This window comes from Erpetoichthys calabaricus, chromosome 11 (genome assembly GCF_900747795.2).
Source record: "Erpetoichthys calabaricus chromosome 11, fErpCal1.3, whole genome shotgun sequence".
Classification (NCBI taxonomy): Eukaryota; Metazoa; Chordata; class Cladistia; order Polypteriformes; family Polypteridae; genus Erpetoichthys; species Erpetoichthys calabaricus.
In genome coordinates this window covers 153,743,907-153,765,508 of record NC_041404.2, presented here as the reverse complement: position 1 = coordinate 153,765,508, position 21,602 = coordinate 153,743,907, and the positions used below count along the sequence as shown (strand labels likewise).

Sequence of the window (21,602 nt, the reverse complement as noted above, 5' to 3'; positions counted from 1 at the left end):
AAAGGCAACAGATGTATTATACAGAATTATTTTATCCAGTGCCATAAGCATCTTGAATTACAGTTGTTATAGAAGGAGTGAACAACTCTAGGTCTTGAACTCTTACACTGAATTGTTAGAATGTAACATTATTGTATGCAAGAACCTTATGTATATTTTTAGACTTTAAAATAAATACATAATAAATAGTGAATATTACATTTTTTTCTCCTACCTTTATCTGATATCTGTGAGGAAAAATACATCTGTACCTTTCTGTTGCAAACATTTTCCCTCAAGTCCTAACCATTGTTAATTACTTTGCTACCATGTTACTTACTATTCTCCAAGTTAACATCTGGTTCCAGAAAGATGCACCTTCTTCCAAGCTGAAAAGTACTCCACCTGAGTAATTTTAAAAGAAGTCAACTAAAGTAGATTCTTATGTAAGATGAGCAGTTACGTATTATATTTAAATAAAATTTAAAGGCATATATAGATATATATAACACAAATTAAAGTGCTTAAATTAAATAATTTTACAAAACTATTTGATAAATTTGTTACCACTATACTGTATATAAAATTGCTTTGGTATTTTATAACACAGCTATGTCACTTTTATTCTGGTTTTAATTAATATGACCTTGAATGTCTGTGGTGGGTTGGCACCCTGCCCAGGATTGTTTCCTGCCTTGTGCCCTGTGTTGGCTGGGATTGGCTCCAGCAGACCCCCGTGACCCTGTGTTCAGATTCAGCGGGTTGGAAAATGGATGGATGGATGGACCTTGAATGTGTATGATGGAGCAGGTTGTTTTCAAGTGTGGCAGTTTAACATGCTGACTCAGACTTTTTATTTTATTTTTTTTAAAGAAAAATAACTACATTAAAAAGATCTTCGTAATTAACATTGTTTTGAAAGTCATTGAGCTAAGAATACAAAAATGCTAAATCCTACACTACATATAAATGCCCAAAGAGTTTTGAAATTAACTGTGGAAGATTCATCTTTGGTACAAAAAGTATTGTTAGATAATTTTCATAAGATCATATCATGTTATCACATATGCTATAGTTATTAGGTAGCATTTCTTACCAACAGGAGCACCAAAGGCTGCAGAAACTCCAGCAGCGGCACCAGCAGACACAAAATCTCTTTTTTCTGTGTCTCGCCGGAAGTACTCAAATATCTGAAACAAAGGTCAACAAGCATAATATTGCAAATAAAGTCTGGATAAAAAATAAAAAAAGAATATAACAACCACGATCATAATGAATGTACAAATTGTTCTTTTTTCCAGATCATCTTTGGGGATTATGGCAAACAAATAAATACATTAAAATGAATATCAGGAATTACAGAAAAGCTTTTAAATTCCACTCAAAATAAAACATTTTAAATAACTCATAAACTATTAAGAAACACATTAAGCATGTACATTAAACATGCTCAGAATTAGGTATTCATTAATAAATAACTAAGGTAAAGAACACTCTGTGATAAAATTCACTTATTGTTAAAGTAACCCCAATGTCAATGAAATAAAGTTAATATTTACACATTTCCTTCAAAATCACCATTCAATGGAAGTCATTTTTAAATATTTACAAACCTTAAAGTCTTTCTTTAATGACGTGGTTCTTCCCTGAGAAATACCAGCAGCTATAACAGCACCAGAATGGATCATAGGTCCTTCCTACAGCCAGATAAGTAAGAACAAAACAGAACATTTTCAGAAAAAAATAAGCAAATTACAAAATATAAAAAGGTAAGCTACAGGCCATCTAATTGAAAGGGTTACATTTTTTCTCTCATGCTGGTAAAATATAACCCAGCTGCCTCACAATAAAACAATAAAGTGTTTTTTTATTCTTGTTATTGTTTTACCAGTGTCCATCCATCCAGCCCATTTGCAGAACACCCAATAAATCAATTTAATGGTACAGTACCTTCATAAGAAAGGTGTGAATTTCTATCAACAACATGAAATTTATCTGAAACTTTTGAATGCTAGTATATATTCAGGCCTGTGTAACATCTGTATTTTGTATGTCCCTCTTCTTCTTCCTAAATTTTTCTTTTCCTAGTATAAAACAAATTCACTTTAAAATATAAATTTTTGAATTATCAGTGGTTTGAAATAGAAATATCAGAAAAAAAAAAAATCAGTGTGGGATTTCTTAATAAAAATCAAGAGAATGGTTTAAGGATCTGGATCCTTTTGCAGTTCTTTTCAGCAAAATAGAGGATGAACAATAAACTTGGGATTTAATATAGTGAATGTCATTCATTTACTATTCCAGTACAAATTTGTTGTGTGCTAGGCCTTGTAGGCTCTATCCTGGCAACACTGGGCAGAAGACAACTGTGATTCTCAACCTTTATGGTGTCACAACTTAGTTCTTCACATGCCAGTGTGTTCGGGACCCAGCTTGGCCCCCTCCATAAATGAGTGTGATTGTCTGAGGTTGGGGGATGGTGTAGTATTCCTTAGTGAATCGAGCATGATTGTCAAATTTTTGTGTCCGCATAGTCAACAGAGCATCAGAGAATTACAGGAATCAAGTGTGATCAGGTGAAATGGAGGGTTTCACCTGGGGTCTGCCATTGACAACACGCAATGGTACCACGGCCCACAAGCTGGGAAACACTGAACTAGAATAACTAAAGATGAACATGGCAAGAACCTGAAAAATCTCTCACAGTCAACAGTCATTTCCAAGGTTCTAAAACAGGGAGACATAGGCTCTGACCACTGTAGCTTAAACTATTTAAACAAAAAGTTCAATTAACAACAGAGATTGACACAGATTTAATAGTGGACTTGAACAAAAAATACCAGGAGTCAAGCTGGAGGAGTCTGATCTACAGGAGAAGAATTTTGTCAATTCATATGCTTGAGAATTGGGGGGAGGGATGGCAGGGGAGAAATGGCTATATGGCTTATATGTCTTTGAATTTGTATTTCATTTGACTGTAAGAAAAAGTATTAACAGTTGCACAAGTTAGTATAAAGAGGCACTACTGGAATTTAAGATGAAGCAAAAGCAATTTTACCTTTCCCACTGCAAGCCCTCCTGCTACTGAGCAGATAACACCAAACACTTTAACAAGAAGGGTCTAAAAAACACAAAAAAGAAAAACAGATTTTGAAGGCTGCAATGAACAGAATCACGATCCTAGCTTCTAATCTTTACACCATTCAGTCTTTATAGGTGTGATTTTATATAGTGTGCAGCTGATACAAAGCAGGATATGATACAAAGCAAGATTGTTTGGAAACAATCTCATGTTTCTTGGTATTTATTTTTTTCTTATAAGATTTTGAATAAAAGTATGTCTTGTAAAACTTTATTCCAAGAAACAAAAAGAAATAATGACATGTGAATCATAAGCTCAATCAGTTGCAAACTGAATTATAAAAGTAAAGTTGTTCTAATAAAACATATAATTAAATTAGTCTGTAAACTCAAAACTTGGGCTACTTGTTTGGAAACACTGGTCCAAACAGATCTTATTATTAATGTTGCTGAAACAAGCATGAAAGATTTTTTTTTTGCGACCAATTCTTTTTTCTAACTAGACCATTGCTTCTGCTAAATATGTTACAATTTCCCAATGGCCGTTAAAAAAATTCTAACAGGATCTACACAGTAGAGGTATAGGTATTATACTGTAGGTATTTAACAAATATGACTAAGCTGTCATGTTCTGCTTTGTTGAGGATTCTGCTTTAATTTACTCTGAAAGGGTCTGACTGCTTAACAATTGCTACCTATGTACTACCTGTGTCATCTGCAACAATGTCTATTTTTTATTAACTGTCACTTACTGGAAATAATTAAGGCAAACAGGTTTTAGTGAAAATACATACTATATCAATTTTAAGCTGTCCTTATCCTGAGCTGGGTAATGGGAGCCAGAAAACTATTCCAGCAAGAATGGTGTTCAAGACAGGGACAAATTCTTAGACAAGATGTCAGATGAAACCAGAGCACCCAGAGGAAACCCACACTAACACAGAGAGAATAAGCAAACTCCACACAGGGAGGACACAGGACACCCTGGACTACTTACTTTAAGGCAGCAGCAAAACCAGTATGCCACTGTGCCACACTACTTGGCAGAAACAATGAATTAAAAAGATCAAAATAGAAGATGCTCATATGTATTAAAATACATATTGCACATTTCAGACTTTTTTGGTCAACTGAGGACTTGGGAGCAATTATTTGGGAGCATGACTGAACAGGTAGAATGGAAACAGAGGCAAACAGCACATTAATTAAGGGGATATGTGTTTTCTATTACTTGAAATTATGTTACACGGTTTAATTCATTCAATCGTGACTCCAAAGAAGTGTTCTATGTCTCACATGCAAGTAAGATTTTTTTTTACTGTACAGGACAATATAGCAGCTTTTACTTTGCTATAATGATTAAAGCATCTATCTATATATTTCCTTTTATTTGTTTCCCTGCTTCTACTTTCAATTTGAAATTAAAAATATAATAAATGCTTTAACTTTTTTGTACTACATTTTCCCAGTTGTTCCCAAGTCAACTGACATTTAATCTAATCTTGACTATTTGCCTTGCTGTTTTTGACTAGTCAAGTAGTATCAGGGAATTCCCCAGGGGGATATGGAGGATGTTGCTGGGAATAGGGTGGGGCTGGATTGTTACCAACAAACCTCTCACCATAAAAAGCAGATTTAAAAAAAATAAAGATTATGATGATTATGACAATGTCACAGAGATAGATAAGCCTCATTTTTCCCAATTCATGTCTGTGTTTTGTTTAACTTATTTTTTCTGTAGAGTTTGCTCCCTTCATTTCTTCAAAGTACTGACAAATTAAAAAGCAGACACAGGTACATATTACCACAATACTAAAAGGGGCATCTATTTCAGTATGATTTTCACATGTGACAATTATTGAAAAAATACCCAGCCTAAGGCATTTCTAAATAAGAAAGTAAAAAAACAGGGCCTTTACTTTTAAAATTTCTTTAAAAAAAATTGAACAATAATGAGAGCTTTAAAATGAAAACAATAAAGATAGCAAATGGGATACAGTCAGTAAAATTCAGCCCACACTTTGCCCCTCAGTGGTCGGACTCAAAAAAAATACCACTAAAAATTTTGAGATTTTAGATTAAAATGATTCCAATGCAACATCACATTTGACATTAGGGATGGTCTGAATATATCCAGCTCAGGGGATGTCAAACTCCTGAAGAACTGAAGTGATTATGGTTTTGTTCCAGGAAAGTTTCCAGTCTACAAGCTAACAACTGCAGTTAATGAAATATGTCATTCAATTATATGGCTTGTCAGGAAGAAAAGTTGTACTTTCCCTCTGTACAGTAACAGCCTACTAGAGAGAGAGAGAGAGAGAGAGAGAGAGAGAGAGAGAGAGAGAGAGAGAGAGACAGAGAGAGAGACAGAGAGAGAGAGAGAGAGAGAGAGAGACAGACGTTGGGAGCATGCGCTGAGAGTACATTGCCGCACCCACCTCACGACAAACAACCTGGATTGGGACCCAAGTACAGCTGATGACTTGAGTGCCTTATAAAGATTTTTTTTACCCCCTTTACAGTGAGACAAGCCCAGATTTCAGCTTTAAGTGCAGTTGCTTTTATTTCTATCTATTTTCCAAACATATGGCATCGTGTACTGCATCACAAGTTCTTTAATAGTATTCCAGCAGCAATGAGCAAAAGGCAGAAACCAAGCCTGGAATGAAGCTGGGCATACTGGGACACAAAACAATATTCATATCAGATCTGAATTGAGCAAGGAAACTTATGTGAACAGGGGGTGATCTTACAATGCTACACAGAAACCATTACAGCCTGGAATGGAAATAGGTTCAAGCACCATTACGGAGTAATGCTACCGGTTGGGCAACTATGCTACCTTAAAGTTTTTTTGGTTGTCACTTTTAAGTTTGCAAACTAGCCAAATAATCGAGAGCTCCTTTTACAATCTAACATCTTCTGATCCACATATTAGAAAACTGTCAACCATAAGCTAAAAAACTTTGTAAAACAACAATTTATATTATAATAAGTGTATTTCCCCCCTCATTTACAGCTGGTAAACAGGCTACATTAAGTTTTCTATTGGGAAATCAAGGAGCCTCTAGATTAGTGGATAGAATATACATACGTTTATCCAAAATATGAATTTTGTGAAAATGAAATGTACTTAACAAGTGAAGATTTTAAGCCTGGATTTTTTTAATCCAAAATTGACATTTTTATTAGATCCCCTACAAGGCCTATGTAACTTGCATCTACAATAACTGGGCAAACAGCAGACATTTACACTTTGTATTTAAATATAACCACATTTAAGCTCATAGAAAAGTGAAAAATGTGCACATAAAAATGGTCTATGACTGTTCCCTGAATGAAAGTGACTTTTAAGCTTAGTTTAAACCTTAAAAATACCAAAACCACTGAACCCTCCAAATGTGAAAATGCACAAGAGCACAAGCGTGAATTGAAGTGACATGTATCCATGTTCCATCTTAGATAAAACTTTGCAGTATGAGCAAAAAAGCACCACATAACCCACTCACAGAAAAAAAATGTTTTAATGTCTCAAGTGTGCTGTTGGAACAGCTTATGTGGTATTGAAATGTTTTATTAACAACAAAATATTCATTCACCTTTCTTTTGTAAGTGACACATGGGTTGGACGGACATCCCAACCAGAAAAAGGGATAGTTCCTTACCCAGACAGGAGGATCCTGGCAGGCAGACAAACATCCTGGCCAGGAGAAAGAAAGGTTCATGACCCGGAAGTAATGGCCACAAAGGATGGACAGACAACCCACCGAAGGAAGAAGATGTCGCTGGGGGCTCTTTATTCTCCCAGGACACTAGATGACAGCAGCCCCAGATATCGGTGCCCAGAAGGGAACCAGTAGACATGCTTGGAGATGTAGTCTGGCAACACAACCCTGCTGGAGTTCGTGGGTGCCACAAAGGGGCGCTGCAGGGAGATGCACTTCCCAGTATGTGGAACATCCATATGACCCAGAAGTCATTCCATCGGGCAGTAGCCCTGGCACTGGAAGTACTCCCAGGTCCTCAATAAAAGGGACTGCATTCCCTTATCCAGGCAACTCGGTGTTGGGAGAATGGACAGCAACACTCAACCAGAGGGGAGTAGTGCAGTGGTGAGAGGAGAGGTATTGTGGCGTGAATTGTGGAAGAGAGAGATAACTTTGTGCTTGGTAACTTTTGGAGGACTGCCTTTGTGCGATCGTGTTGGGGTTTGGAGCTCACAGTTCCATTACAGTTTATACAAATGTAATGTCTTCTAAAAAAATATAACTAAATGAAGGGTGGCACAAGGGTTAATGCTACTGCTTTCCAGACAGCTTCATGCCTGAATCACGTCTATACGTGCTCATCATTTACACAGGGGCTTTTTTCAGGACACTCTGTGTTAGCAACTGGACTCATGCAAGTTTATGTGCATCTTGTAATGGACTAACATGATGTGCAGAGATTAGGTTACACCATACACATTACACAGCTGGGACAGATTTCAGGTTTCTATGATTCTGTAATGGAAATACCACTTTTAGAAAACAAATGAATGGATGACATAACATAAAATTTAACCTCTAAAGATAAGCATTAATGTTAAATGTGTTACACACAAAATCAGAGCTGCCACAAGTTTTTCCATATTGACTGACTTATGAAAAAAAAAAGAATTGCCCTGGTTATATAATTATACATTGTTCTTTCCATGACTCTCAAGATAACAGCATACATCTTTCAGAACAAAGAAGGTTATTCATACCATAATTCAAATAGTATGCAGAGCAAAGTAAAATCTCGATGGCTTCCAGATGTTCACAAGAAAAAACACGCACTAAAGGAATACATAAGATACTGTATCAGCAGGACCAGATGGAATTAGTCTTCAAGTAATTAAGGGCCTGTGCAGACCAGTTTTGTGGTATCCTCTGCTATCTCTTCAGTCTGTCACTAAGGATTCAGATCTGTTATTTTCAAGCAATAAATTAAATATGTTTAATTAAAGTAAGTTTTAAAAAAATAAACATATATAAATTTTGGGAGTACAGAGAAGACAAATGGCACAAAGCCCTCAACATCATCACATCTCCTTGAAATGTTGAAGGTGGGAAAAAAAAACACCAACCTTGAGGCGAACAACACGTGGAATCTTCACTCCATTTAAATAACACTTTATCTGAGGAATCCCACTACCAGCTGCTACAGGCTGAAAAAGGATAACAGCATCAGTTAATTCCACGATTTACTTCCTCTGAAAATTTACATGCAAAGTTTAGGAGTACCTTTAATGACTTTGCTGCCTATGTTGACTCATAAGTACAATAGACCCCCGCGAAGTTGCGGTTCAGAGTTCGGGGCCTCAGTCATTCGCAGATTTTTCCTTAGAACCTATCTAATAATTGTTAACGGAAACCGCACATATCCTTCGCAATTTTTATGGCTTTTTTCGTGGCAATACTGTACTGTAGAGAGAACAGGGAGCAACTGTAGAGGAAAACGCAGCTTGGGATGGTGAAAGTAGCCAATAGAATTTGAAACTGCAACTCCCAGCAGTTCCTGCAGTGGCTCCGATTGGTCTTCTGCTGAGGGTGCTGGGGCTGTTGGGGTCAAAGGATGTTAGCACAGCTTTTAAAATGGGGGCCGGTGATCAAAATCAAAAAAATAAGTTTTTGTAATTTGTGTTTCAAATTCCTGTCTATCTGCCACCTGTTGGGTTACCTGTACTTATTCGTTTTGTCCTGGATCGTTTCATGATTGGCATCTGAATTGTCTGCCGTCTGCCTGTGTACATGAGAAGTGTAAGTGGATTCATGGCCATCCTGCAAAGTAGCGCTCCTGAACCCGTCCGTCCGTCTTCACCATTTCAGGAACTAGCGGAAGGACTATCTTTACATTCCCATTCAATGTGCGGATCTCTGGACTATCTATTTTCATCATTACATTTCATCCGTTGCTGTTTTTCATGAACGTTTTTCATGATTTACTGTGTGTGTTTTCTTTGTGCTTTGTTGTATTTAATGTGTAATCGCCGTAAGGGGAACAGGGGTGGTATCGTTGTTTTCATTACATTCTTTATTTGCTGTTTGATTACCAGTTTGCTTGGTTTTTATCTCTGTGAGTGCGTGCGGCTCATGTCCACTGCCAGCCCTTTGTGAGCAGGGGGGCTGAACGCACCCCTAGAAGACATGGATGCTCCTTAAAAAACGCTGATAGACTACTTTCACATTGTTCCCTTACTTGCTTGGCTTATTTGAGGCTGCTCTGTCGCGTGATATGCTTCTCGTGCGATGCTACACATCCTTTTTTGGCTGATTGCTTTGTTTCTCTCTCCTCCCCCAGACATCCTCTGCTCCTGTTGTAGGTCCCACTCCTGTTGTGCTCTCCTATGATGTTTGCCTATTCTTTAATCGAGAACTAACTGCATACTGAGCTTGTTTTACTTCTGAAAGAGACATGTTTGTTTGAAGTGTTTGAATAAAGTTCCTGTCACTAGAATCTCCTGTGTTTATGTGCAATTCTGTGACCCAAGCGTGACACCCTGCAGCCTCACTGTCCCTGGGATTGAGCCGCTGCACTAGACTAGCCTGTAAGCATCAGCATTTACCTCTGTGTGCAGCCAGTTCAAGCGCAGTTGGCTCGGTGATTTCATCCATGGCGTCAGTTACACATTGCACATATTGTTCCAGTAGTTTTTAAAATAGTTTTTACAGTTTATTAGCAGTGTGTAAAATGATCAGTGTTGCAATAATTGTGATGCTCTTTGCATGAAAAAAAAATGTGTTCCATTAAAATTTCACTTTTTCTTTGTGAATTGTGATGTTTACTTAAAGTGCAGCAAAAAAGTATTTGTCGTCCAGGGAGGCATTAACCCCCAAATACGTGGCAGTTTAAGGCTTAATGCCCCAAGATGCCATCGAAACGCCCTGCACCTTCTAAGGCTTCTGGCAATGAAAACACGCTTCCATGAATTGCAGTACATATAGCGGTAACATAGGTATTTTACATTCTAGCACTGCAGGAGACATAGCAATACAGTACTGTACAGAATGCAGGTTTACCTTTACATTCTTTTTTTAGATAATGTATTAAGCCGAGTTTGAAATTAAATTAAAGTGTTTTGGGGGCATATTTAGGGTTTAAACTATAAAAATTGGCATTTTTTTAACAACATCTTGCCTGAAGAAGGGGCCTGAGTTGCCTCGAAAGCTTGCATATTGTAATCTTTCTAGTTAGCCAATAAAAGGTGTCATTTTGCTTGGCTTTTCTCTACATTCATAATGGCTAACACGGTACAACACCCTAGTACTTTAACAACATCCAAAATTTATGGTTTTTCACAATTTGCAGGTGCTCTAGGAACTTAACCCCCACGAAATTTGGGGGTGTACTGTATATGTATTAGATTGTAGCATAATGTTTTTGTAATGCATTTGATTTGCGCATCATTTAAATAAAGTGATCATTATGCAAGGCACTACATATGTAAGTAATTGATTAATAAATGACAAAAATAGCAGTACATGCTTGTTTAAGTATTATGTACCAATTATGCCAATTAAACAGAAGAAATTTTGTTATGTCAAGTTAAGGTGGCAAACCTGGATTTAATCCTACTGCTCAAAAATATCAAAAAGGATAACAAAGAATGTCTATGGGAATTTTCCATCTTAAAAGTGGAATACTACTGGAAAATAACAGATGTACTTTTATTATAGAAAAACGGGAAATAAATGTTTCCTTTAAAATATTTTTAAGTAGTGGATGTGTGGGTTTGGAAAAAATTTTTCATTTATGTTATTAAAGTACGTAACATGTTAAATTTAGGAAGTAACTAGATGAGAAACTAAGGGTTTATTTTTATTATTTAAAAATTAAAGAGTAATATGTTACAAATTTCACTACCATATCATTAAGCTGTTGTTTCTTTTTCTTTTTGGATCTACGTGTTCCAGGTAAAATATAGTATTAATTTGTATTTATAAATAATGATATTCATGAACATTGTCTTACAAAAGTCCTGAGCCTTACACCATATTTACAATTTCTATTACCCATTCGTCTTTTCTAAACCAGCTTAATCCAGTATAGGGATGCTATGGTCAAAACCTATCCCAGCATCACAGGGCACAAGGAAGGGTGGAATAGTAGTTAAGGTTTTGGACCTCAAATCCTGAGGTTGTTATTAGTTCACAACCCACTACTGATACTATGTGATCATAAGCAGGTCACTTTACCTTCCTGTGCTCCAACTGGAAAAATAAAAGACACGTAACCAATTGTATACGTAAAGGTGTCAGTCAAGTAATATTTTCTAAAATGTCTACTTACTAAACTGTGAACATCAGTTGATCCCTTATATATAAAACTAACTTTTGCTGTATTGAGTAAAGGGAAACCTGAGCTTGTTCTAAACAAAGACCTATATGAAATGGGATATCAATGTGTCACTGTGCATATAGCAGTAGGTCAGTTAGTCAAGGTTTTCCAACCCAATCCATGTCTTTGCTAATTAGAGAAAATGGGAGTAGCAGAGGAAACCTATGCAAAAACAATGAATACGTGGAAACTACACTCTGAAGGTGACATAGCTTAAGAAATGAATCTATGTCTAACTGGCAAAGCCACTTGCTACAATGACGTGGTGCCCCTACCTAAATAATGTGAAAATAACATTACATTTAGCAAAATCTGAAAACCTTCAAAGGAGTATTTAGCAAAACATAACCTCTGCGCCTGTGGACATATACCTCAGAAGCAAAAAAAAAATGTATGAAGTCACAAAAAGACAATAAGATGCAAATAATCATTTAAAATTATTCTCTATGAACAAATATAAAATAAAAGGAAACAAACGTACCTCAATAAAGGCCACCATCAAGGAGCCAACCAATACAAAGGCTGCATTTAAAGTAGCCCAAAGAATGAGTGAGATGCAAAGTCCTCCCGCCTCTGTGAATTTGACAATACCTTGAATGTGTGCTAAAGAAAAGGTATCTTCAAGATTATTAACAAATATATTAACCCACCATTCAAAACCATTGATTTCCCAGTCAAGTAATGCAAAGACACTAGAGCCTTCCTCAGAGTTAACAGTTACAATGTAAATGAGACTACATCAGATTTTAACACAGTGCAAAGCATAGGCACACAAACACACTGAAGGTGGACCTTTGTGCCAAGCAACCTGAAGAGAAGGTGTTTAGGTTCTGAAAAAGAACCTGGTCAACAAACAACCACACTATGCAGAGAAAAAATGTAATTTGCTATATAGATAGATAATATTGTTATTGTCGTTTCACTTGCCCCTCCTATTCAGTATAGAGAAAAACACACCTTGAAAACATGCATTACCAGCTCTATAAAATCTGCTTAAAAACTAAATATGTGTAATAGTTCAGGCAATTTTGCCATACATCTTTGGTAAAGACATACATCAATACATTTTACACTTATACTTCTACCCAATTTGCATTAAGGAAAAAAGGATACTCTGCTTTACTGCATGGTATTTCAAGTCTGATAGTTTCTCCACCACAATGTCTATGAAGCAAGCAACAAGACCTGTAAAAATTCCAATGAAAGCACACACCAGCCATCTTTTAAATTCCAAGAAGCGAAATCCCTGGGGGCAAAATTAAAAAAAAATGTATTTTTTTTAGTTTAACATTAATTTTAACTCATCTATATAAAGTGAGCAAGCTTTTTGATTGGACAGAGAAGCGCAAATAACGCTTTATTTTGTTAATTAACTATAGTGCATCTAAATATGTAGACATAAATGATGAAAAACTTTTAGTAATTACGCATTAAGAACACTTAATAAAGCCTAAACAACATTTACTAACAATTTTTTTTTTTTTAATTGCTCTTCATTTTGAAGTATCTGAATTTTTAGGTTTGCCTCCATATTCATTTCAGTCTTTCATTCACAATAAATAAAACAGATTTATACTTAAAATATATATAAGTAAAATATCCATGTAAGACACACTGCTTGAAATAATTTTGCCACACTTTATATTTGCAAACATAGACTTATAATCTACGTTTTATAGCACAGGGGTCTAAAAATCAATTGTTCATGTCTCAACATGAAAGAAGCAAACCAGAATCAATCATATAAGTGACATTTTAAAGACCACTTGACAAGCAAATTCAAATTATTTAAAAAACAAATCTCTGTATACTTTCCAACAAAATGTAGAAAAAATTTCCATTGCTACGCAATACAAACAATATGAAAATAAAGGCACTCTCTGAAAAAATATCAAATTTACTTACCAAGAGACTCATTCTTCTTTCTTCTTCTAGAAATAACTGGTTCTCGCTGTTATCATAATCCAGGCTCTGAGGAAGGAAAAAAGACAAACATTTTAAACAAATCATTTAATATTCTGTATACAACTTCCTTTCTACGTTTATTTTTTTCTTAAAAACAGTAAAACTGATAACCTTGGATTTAAAGCTTCACAATGCTAAAGAGAGTAAAATCTACTGTAGTATAAATCCAAAAAAGTGATACAGATTTGAATAGTTCTGTTTGTAACAGTATATAATCTCATTTTACTGTTCTCAGATATTGTATCATAAAATATTAAGGCATTTTAAATATGGAAAATGTACATGGTAATTATATGATTTAAAGACAATTTTGTGAATTGGATATGACTTGAGACACTTACAAAAAAGGGAAAAACAAAAACTGTATTTCAAACAGAGAACAACCAAGAAAAGAATACCTTTTTTACTACAATTTAATGGACAATAAAACCCTGACAATCAAACATTAACAGTAATATATGAATGATTTTTTTATTCTTCACCTCATATCTTACTGACAAGAGCTTTTCATTGTGTGGGATTTCCTCTGTTTGATTTAATTCGGAACTCTGTGAAAATACAAGAAGAGAAAGAAATTATTACTTCACAGAAGCAATTCATGCTAATTTCATTTGGCCTGATATATGATTTCTTTATGCATTTTCATATCAACCCTCTCTTGTTCTTAAAACTATATTTCAGAAAAATCTATAAACAAATGGTGGATATACAGCAAAATATCCTATAAATAATCGATTATAATCAAACAAAATGAATAAACATCTTTAATGTATAAAACAGCTGAAGAAATAAATTATTCCAACACAAATAAAAACAAGCACAGAGGTTAGAGATTTTAAGATAGAAGAGTCATCTGTGTTTCAAACACATGCATTTGACTAATAAAACCACTGCATGACCAGTGGGCTTAGTGATAACTTATCAGTAAGGATGAACAAATTAAAGACATTATTTAATATCCTTTCCTAAGCATATTCCCTTCATTTTAAAAAAAAACACCTGATAACTGGAAAAAATATAGAAGGGGTTTAAGAAAATATCTTGCCAAACCTATAAAGACCTGAACAATCTTCAAAACCGGGTGAATTTGTGAATTTCCCATTGGGATTAATAAAGTATCTATCTATCTATCTATCTATCTATCTAAACACTTGGAAAATGCAATGTGATGTAATAAAACGCAAAGGTCCAAGAAGCAGGCAACATGAACATTAATTTTAAATACAAGATGGGGAACAAGGATGTTCAAGAAACAACCTCTGAAAAGGATTTAGGGACTTACATTGACATAACATTCTCATCCACCAGGCAATGTATAGTAGTATAAAAATGGCAAATCAAATGTCAGATTATGTTGTAACAAGTTAGAAAATGTATGCAAGGTGTAACATTCAGGTGCATTCAGGTTCTTGTTTAACTGATTTTAAAGTTGGAGAATTACATTTTTTTATTATTTCTAAGTCTCAGTTATTACATATTTCTTTATTAAATATTTAAGAGTGAGTCATATTCATAAAGTAACAGTGATACAGAAAGCAATTACATGTGGTAGTAGACTACATTAAAAATGCTTTTTAACATTACTTACTTTACTAATGGCATTAGGTAATGTCCTGGTGATGGTTGTTATGGGTCTGACTAAATGAACGTCAAATTTCTTAAACATAACATTTTTAAAAGACATAACTAAGGAAGAGTTAAAATCTGTTTAAGTCTCAACATAAAATGCTGTTGGCAGCATTGGACCAAGATAAAGAGCAAGCCTAGAGCTTTGTCAATAAATTTTAGTGCCAGAGAAATACTGAACCTTTATAATGTGAAGATGATGCAGCAATGAGTTGTGGTTGTAGTGTGGTAAAGTTAATCTATCACATTTCTTTGTATTCAATAGTGAACAACATACTTGATGACGCAAGTAAAAACCAAGGGAAAGTTCACTTAAGATGGAGGCCAGAAAGCACTTCTTTATGTAAAAAGTTGTGGAATTCTGGAACAAATAAATAACCAAGTCATCTTGTGGAAATGGAAACTTTCACAGCTTTTAAAAATTAACTAGATGAGATATAGGGAAAATGTGGCTATTAGATAACTAACTAACGTAGAGCCCTGGATGGCTACATCTTGTCTGTTAAACTTTTTATACTATTACAACATAAGTTCTTCAGTATGAAAAATTATAAAGTTACAGTTTGAATATATAGTATTTATTGCATAATCAATATGAAGAGAAAAGCCTGAGGTTCTTAAAAATCTACTGATCTGCCAAACACCTAAACCTCTATACTTACAGAGCCATCTTTATCATCTTCAAGATCAACTGTACTCAGCCTTCCGATGCGGAAGATATCTGAACTTGAAAACTGAAAATAAATGCATAAACAGATAAATAAACAAAAATAAAATAATAAAATAAAAACAGAACATAAAAGTGTAACTATCCACAGAAATAAAATCACAAGCCATTTGTTTGTCTGTTCACTAATCATGCAAAAAATGGGTGAACCAATATTCACAAAATTTTGCACATGCCTTACGGTTGGTCCGACTTAAAACATAGGCTATGTGTCATATCGGGCTAAGGGGTTATACCGTAAGAGAAGCAACCCAAAAACCAGTGCATGATGCAGGGATTACATTTCCCATCAGGAAGTGGGAATACACTACAGTTAATGTAGGACAACATCATCAGCACACAAAGTTTTCTACTGGCCAAAACGCAATCTTAAAGACCACAGGTATATATGACATTTTCTTCTCAACTAGTACAGATATCAGTTTCCTTGTCTCGCTGGATCACGGAGTTTGTCTAAGAGTACATCTTTTTGGCTCATCATGGATTGTGTTTAGTCATGCTGAATTTTGAAAAGAAAGTTTTTCTCCAATCATTTATACCAGCAAAACCGGGTACTTCAGCTAGTTCAAAGTAAATAATGTAAAGTTAAATTAAACAAAACAAAAAATTTTAAGGAAGTGACATTTCAAATGTTTTGCTATAGTGCAGAAAGCACTAAAATATTACTGAAAACGAAGTTCTATAATAGGTAATAAAGTATGCTGCAATACTGTCAATAGATGGGATGACAATAAATCCGCTTAACTTCAGATAGGCTGCTGTTTTTCTATAAACTCCTAAAAGAAAATGTTGTGCTCAATTACTGTACTAAGCTAACCCCTAGAAGAATAAAAAAAAAATTGAAGCTACACTTAACACCTCTTAAAACTTCATTGGGCTCCATCATCCAATCGAATGGGTTCTCTTATCAGTGCTATGCCAATGATACACAGCTGTACCTGTCATTCGCCGTGGAGGACAATACAGTATCGGCTAGAGTCTCTGCATGTGTTACCGATATCTCAACCTGGATGAAAGACCACCACCTACAGCTCAACCTGGCAAAAACCGTGCTTCTTGTGATCCTGGCCAGCCAGTCTGTTTAACTGCCCATCTCTGTACAGCTTAGATCACTGCCGCTAACACCCACCAGGTCAGTTTACCATCTTGGGGCGGTGATTGATGAGCAGCTATCTTTTTCTAACCACATTCCTACTGCTCCTCGTTTATGAAGGTTCGTGCAGTACAACATCTGCAAGATCAGACCTTTTCTGACAGAGTATGCAGCACACTTCTGGTCCAGGCTTTGGTCTTGTTGCATCTGGACTACTAAAACTCACTTCTGGCAGGAGTACCCGCATGTGCTATCAAGCAACTGCAGACGATCCAGAACGTAGTGGACCATCTTGTATTTAACTAGCCGAGACGGGCACATGCCACTCCTCTCCTCAGGTCGCTACATTGGCTCCTCGTACCAGCATGCATCAAGCTCAAATCCCTGATGATTCCCTACAGAGTAGTCAATGGGTCAGCACCCGAGTATATGGAGACACTGGTGAAGTGCTAAGCTCCTTCTCGTCCACTCATGTCTGCCAGGGAATAGCATCGGATGATGCCACCTTTACATGGCATCAAGTCTTAATCCATACTCTTTTCGTGTGTGGTTTTAAATTGGTGGAACGGGCTGCCCATCTCCATCCATACTGCTGACTCCCTCAATGTATTCCAGAAGCAATCGAAGACCCATCTGTTTTGTGAATATGTCTAATTGAAAAGAAAAAAAAACTGCACTGCAATATTTTATATTGTTGGCTACTTAAGTGTAATTGTTTTATTGATCGTAAATATTTGAGTTATTACATCTTTTCACTTGTGGCAATCAACTTTTGTTACCTGTCCTAATACACTTGCTAAACAAACAGGCCCCAGCCTAATGTTACTCAATTGTTTACCTCTTTTGTAAATCGCCTTGAATAAAAGGGTCTGTTAGGCAAATAAATGTAAATGTAATGCTAGACAACTAACTATGCCACAGACTTACTATACCATGATACTCATAGTGAATGTTGATTTTATTTTCCACATTGTTTGCTCAGATATAAAAATACACAAAATGTATCCAGAGATAACACTTGCTCTTTACGGAATCTATCAGTCCAAACATATTAAAATAGCTTCAAAAGTACTGCAAGATTTTATTACTTACAAAAAGTTTAAAAATACTATAAAAGTAGAATTTCAAGGGAAAAGAAAATACATCACAAGTACCAAAATACCATGACAAGGATTCTTTGGAATTCTCTCTTTAGTTACTTTCTCAGCAGATAAACTGGCACCATACAACAGGCTTAACTCCCCTAGCACAAATCAAACCAGCATTCAAGAGATACATGGTGGCAAAATTATACCGGCCACCGTATAACACTGTCCTTCTGAATTAGTGTTAGATTGCTACTAAAATTTTGACTTCAGCATTGATACCAGCTTTGGGCCCTCAGTACCGTTACCAAAATAGTGCCCGACCAAATAACAGATTACTATAGCCTCTATGATGTGCCACACAATTGCTCACCTCCCCGGTGTACTGCACCATCACACCCCACTACACATCACTTTCCTCTTGATAGCCAAGAAGTCCAGATTGCGTCAAAGCAATAGGTCCTCCGTGAAGTCTTGATTACAATGAAGCATTTGGGGTTCAGTGGTGATACACAGTGAAGACCAGATCATGCTGTAGCATGTAGTTTTGTTTCATAAAATCTATGAAATGGACACTTTTCCACAACTCCAATGGTGAATGTCAATTGAGAGGAAAGCTGACATTTACTTCCAGTTCCAAAAATCCTGAAATGCAGTTGCAGCGCCATTTTACAATGTGGAGTTTTCTGTACTTTTCCAGTACTGGTATAATGCACAACCCTATTCTGAATACCAAGATAAATTAAAATACTCCATTATCTATTGACAAATGGATTAACATAAAGGTTAAAATACTGAGATAAGAGACAATTGATCTAAATTATTAATCCATGTTGCAAAACTGTACTGAATGCATGGAATATGGAGGTTCGGAAAATGGAATCATGTTTGAATTTAGGCAGAAATATCTGAACAGCTGTCATTATGGTAAATTGCTTAGCATTTTGATACCACATTCTTTGAAAGATAACCAACAAACAACAACTTTAACTATTTTTTTTTTTATAAAATATGTTTTCTGTATTTCCATTCTCATTACAAGCCAATTAGGTCACTGCCATAATGAAATAAAATAATTATCCCGCATTTTAAACATCATAAGTTGCAACCAACTATCCAGTTAAACCCACAACAAATATTATTTATATGTGTAAAATGCTCCAAAGGCTTTGTCTTGACTAGTATATAATTGATATGGCTTAACTACAAGTGGAAAGAAATACTTTTTTTTTTTTGTAAAAACACCTTAATCTTTTTCCATTTCCTTGAACCTGTTAAAGGACCACATAATTTTCTCCAAATGACAAGGCCTGAGTCAGCCTTTATTGGAAAATTAAAATTATTTTTTTAATAAGCCTATGTATGACACACAAATTCTAACAGAGTCAACTTCTCATTTCTATTAGTGAACACTAGATGGACTGCACACCCTACATTAAAGATAAATTCAGATTATCAATAACTTTGTCAATTCAGTTTCAAATCAGATTCTGAGAAACGGCATTGTGTATTCTGTCCCTGTGTATGACATTAGCCATGTAGTGTTTTTGAGAGTACTGGATAGATGCTAATTGACTTCCCATATACCTTTTCCTTTACTCACAGACCAACTTTTACAGGACAAATATTTGACTTATCAATTTACTGCCTAAGTTCACTATCACCTACATGTTTACTAAAGTCTAGTGTAAATCTCATACCTAGTCTCAACACTCAGTTTTTGCAGCACAAAAGACTTACCACCCCCAATGAATACAAATTTGGAGTACAAAAACCAAAACCACAATATTGTTGATTCAGACCTCACCAAGGACTCAGTGAGGATGTTTTCAATATGTTAAATTTAGACCAACTGCAACCATCTCTGAAAAGTTTGGCTTAGAAAATGACCCTTGATCCACAACCTCTAAAAGGTTTGGAGTGCAAAATAACCATTCCACTCAACATTTTATATGTATGAAGTTTGCATATTCAGGATAATCAACTACTCTTCAAGTGAGAAGAAAAACAAGTCACATATTGTAGGTAGGTAGATAGCCTGGTCTACTCAGAATATTAATTAATTCTTCTCTGGCATGCGAGAATGACTTACAAATCTGAAAGAACATATAAATAGTCTTCCAAAATACACATTTAAAAAAAAATCTCAGTAAAATGTTTGTTTTCCTGTTGCCGTAATGCACTGGGTGGAAAATGATGAACCTACTAACACCGGTTACCTAATAGCAAAAATCCATTTTTTCGACAAGCGAAGTAGCAGTTCCCTTTTACAGTTTCCATATCAGCCTCAGTCTGAAGCAATCTTCCTCATAAGAATGCAAATAAAGATCTCTCTGATATTAAAGAGTAATGAAAGGCTTCTTTCTTCTATCTTTACATTTATGTGAAATTTTAATTAAAGTTGGACACTGCATATAAACAAGCAGAGTTCATTGATAGTTATCTGCAGATAATAAATTACCTGCTGAGTTAAGAGGGATAGGGCCATTAGTACAACTTTGCTGTATTTTGGTGAGGTCTTACGAAAAAACTAAGAGCTTAAAAATGTTTTACGAATACACCAATCGGATCAAAGTTGATAAATATCCCTATGAAATTAATATTTTAATAATAAAAGCTCGTAAAGCAGCACATTACACATAGGGTGCTGAACACTGATAAATCAGCTGACAATGAAAGACCTCTTGAAACATTAAAGTTTACAATGGGGCTAGTCATCAGATGCCGGAACATTAGCAATCACTTGATTTAAAAAACCCTCCCAGATATTTAAGTATTCCTCATTCTTGGACACATGAATCAGGGTCCTATAGCTTCAAACTACTGACCTCCAACACCACTTGAGGCTCAAAGATCTCTTTTATCGAGTTCGCTCAGGGCAGTTTTTATTTTTAACTTTATTTAAGCTAAGTTTCAGCCCGACCTCAAATTGGGTAAAGGAGCGCATTTCTTGGTGTCCTGAACGTACCAGGCTATCTCGATCATTTTTAGCATGTTCAGTTGTGCATAGGTTTTCATGATATGCTTTTAAAAAATGTATAATCGCACCACTTTGCATTTAACACGGCAGACTACGAGAAGCCTTTTTTTCACACCTATCCATTTTTTACATGCTCACCCCGTCTTCCCCTTTCTATTCTTACCTGTCTGCTAGTGCCGTTCAAAAGCGGGGTGCGCTCGGCGACTCCGGGATCATCTTCCCGACTGGACCACGACACCTTCTTCATTATGTTGGACATGTTACCTAGAGGTAGAACCTCGGTTCCTCCGTCCTTCTCTGCCACCGTTACTGTTTCAAACTTATGTCATTGGCAACTGCCGAACAAACCACTTCTGTGTTTTCCTCTTCTTTTTTCACGATGACTTACTGACTCTCAGCTTCAGGAATCCCGTGACGCGAAAATACGGCAAGTCGGAAGGATAAAAAATGACAGCAGCGTATCCCGAAGAGTAGGATTATGGGAAACGTAGTATTGCGAAAGGTTTTTGTTCGCTAAATCCTTATGATGTCATAGACATGGTTATTCGGCTAAACTGAAGACAACGTAAAAACTTTTTGTAGAATGATGAAATTAAAACGTTACAGCAATTTAAAAAGTGTGTAAAATCAAACACATCTACATAGCTAAGCAGAGCTGCAGCTACCATAAAAAGGATGTTCTTATTCAGGCTATTCATTTCCTGA

At 35.7% G+C, this 21,602-nt stretch overlaps 1 protein-coding gene across 1 annotated transcript in view; it reads right to left on the bottom strand.

Annotated features, from left to right (window-relative positions):
• Positions 1-21,335, bottom strand: part of clcn7 (chloride channel 7) — a 41,796-nt gene extending 20,461 nt beyond the window's left edge. Inside the window, exons 1-11 of the mRNA XM_028814367.2 lie at positions 21,061-21,335; positions 15,675-15,746; positions 13,869-13,934; positions 13,327-13,392; positions 12,535-12,667; positions 11,903-12,012; positions 8,171-8,251; positions 3,038-3,100; positions 1,593-1,676; positions 1,076-1,169; positions 320-384 (exon numbers count right to left, since the gene is read on the bottom strand). Of these exons, the coding sequence (XP_028670200.2) occupies positions 320-384; positions 1,076-1,169; positions 1,593-1,676; positions 3,038-3,100; positions 8,171-8,251; positions 11,903-12,012; positions 12,535-12,667; positions 13,327-13,392; positions 13,869-13,934; positions 15,675-15,746; positions 21,061-21,156 (930 nt within the window). The 5' untranslated portion in view covers positions 21,157-21,335. The remainder of the gene's footprint in view (positions 1-319; positions 385-1,075; positions 1,170-1,592; positions 1,677-3,037; positions 3,101-8,170; positions 8,252-11,902; positions 12,013-12,534; positions 12,668-13,326; positions 13,393-13,868; positions 13,935-15,674; positions 15,747-21,060) is intronic.
• Positions 21,336-21,602: the final 267 nt, after the last annotated feature.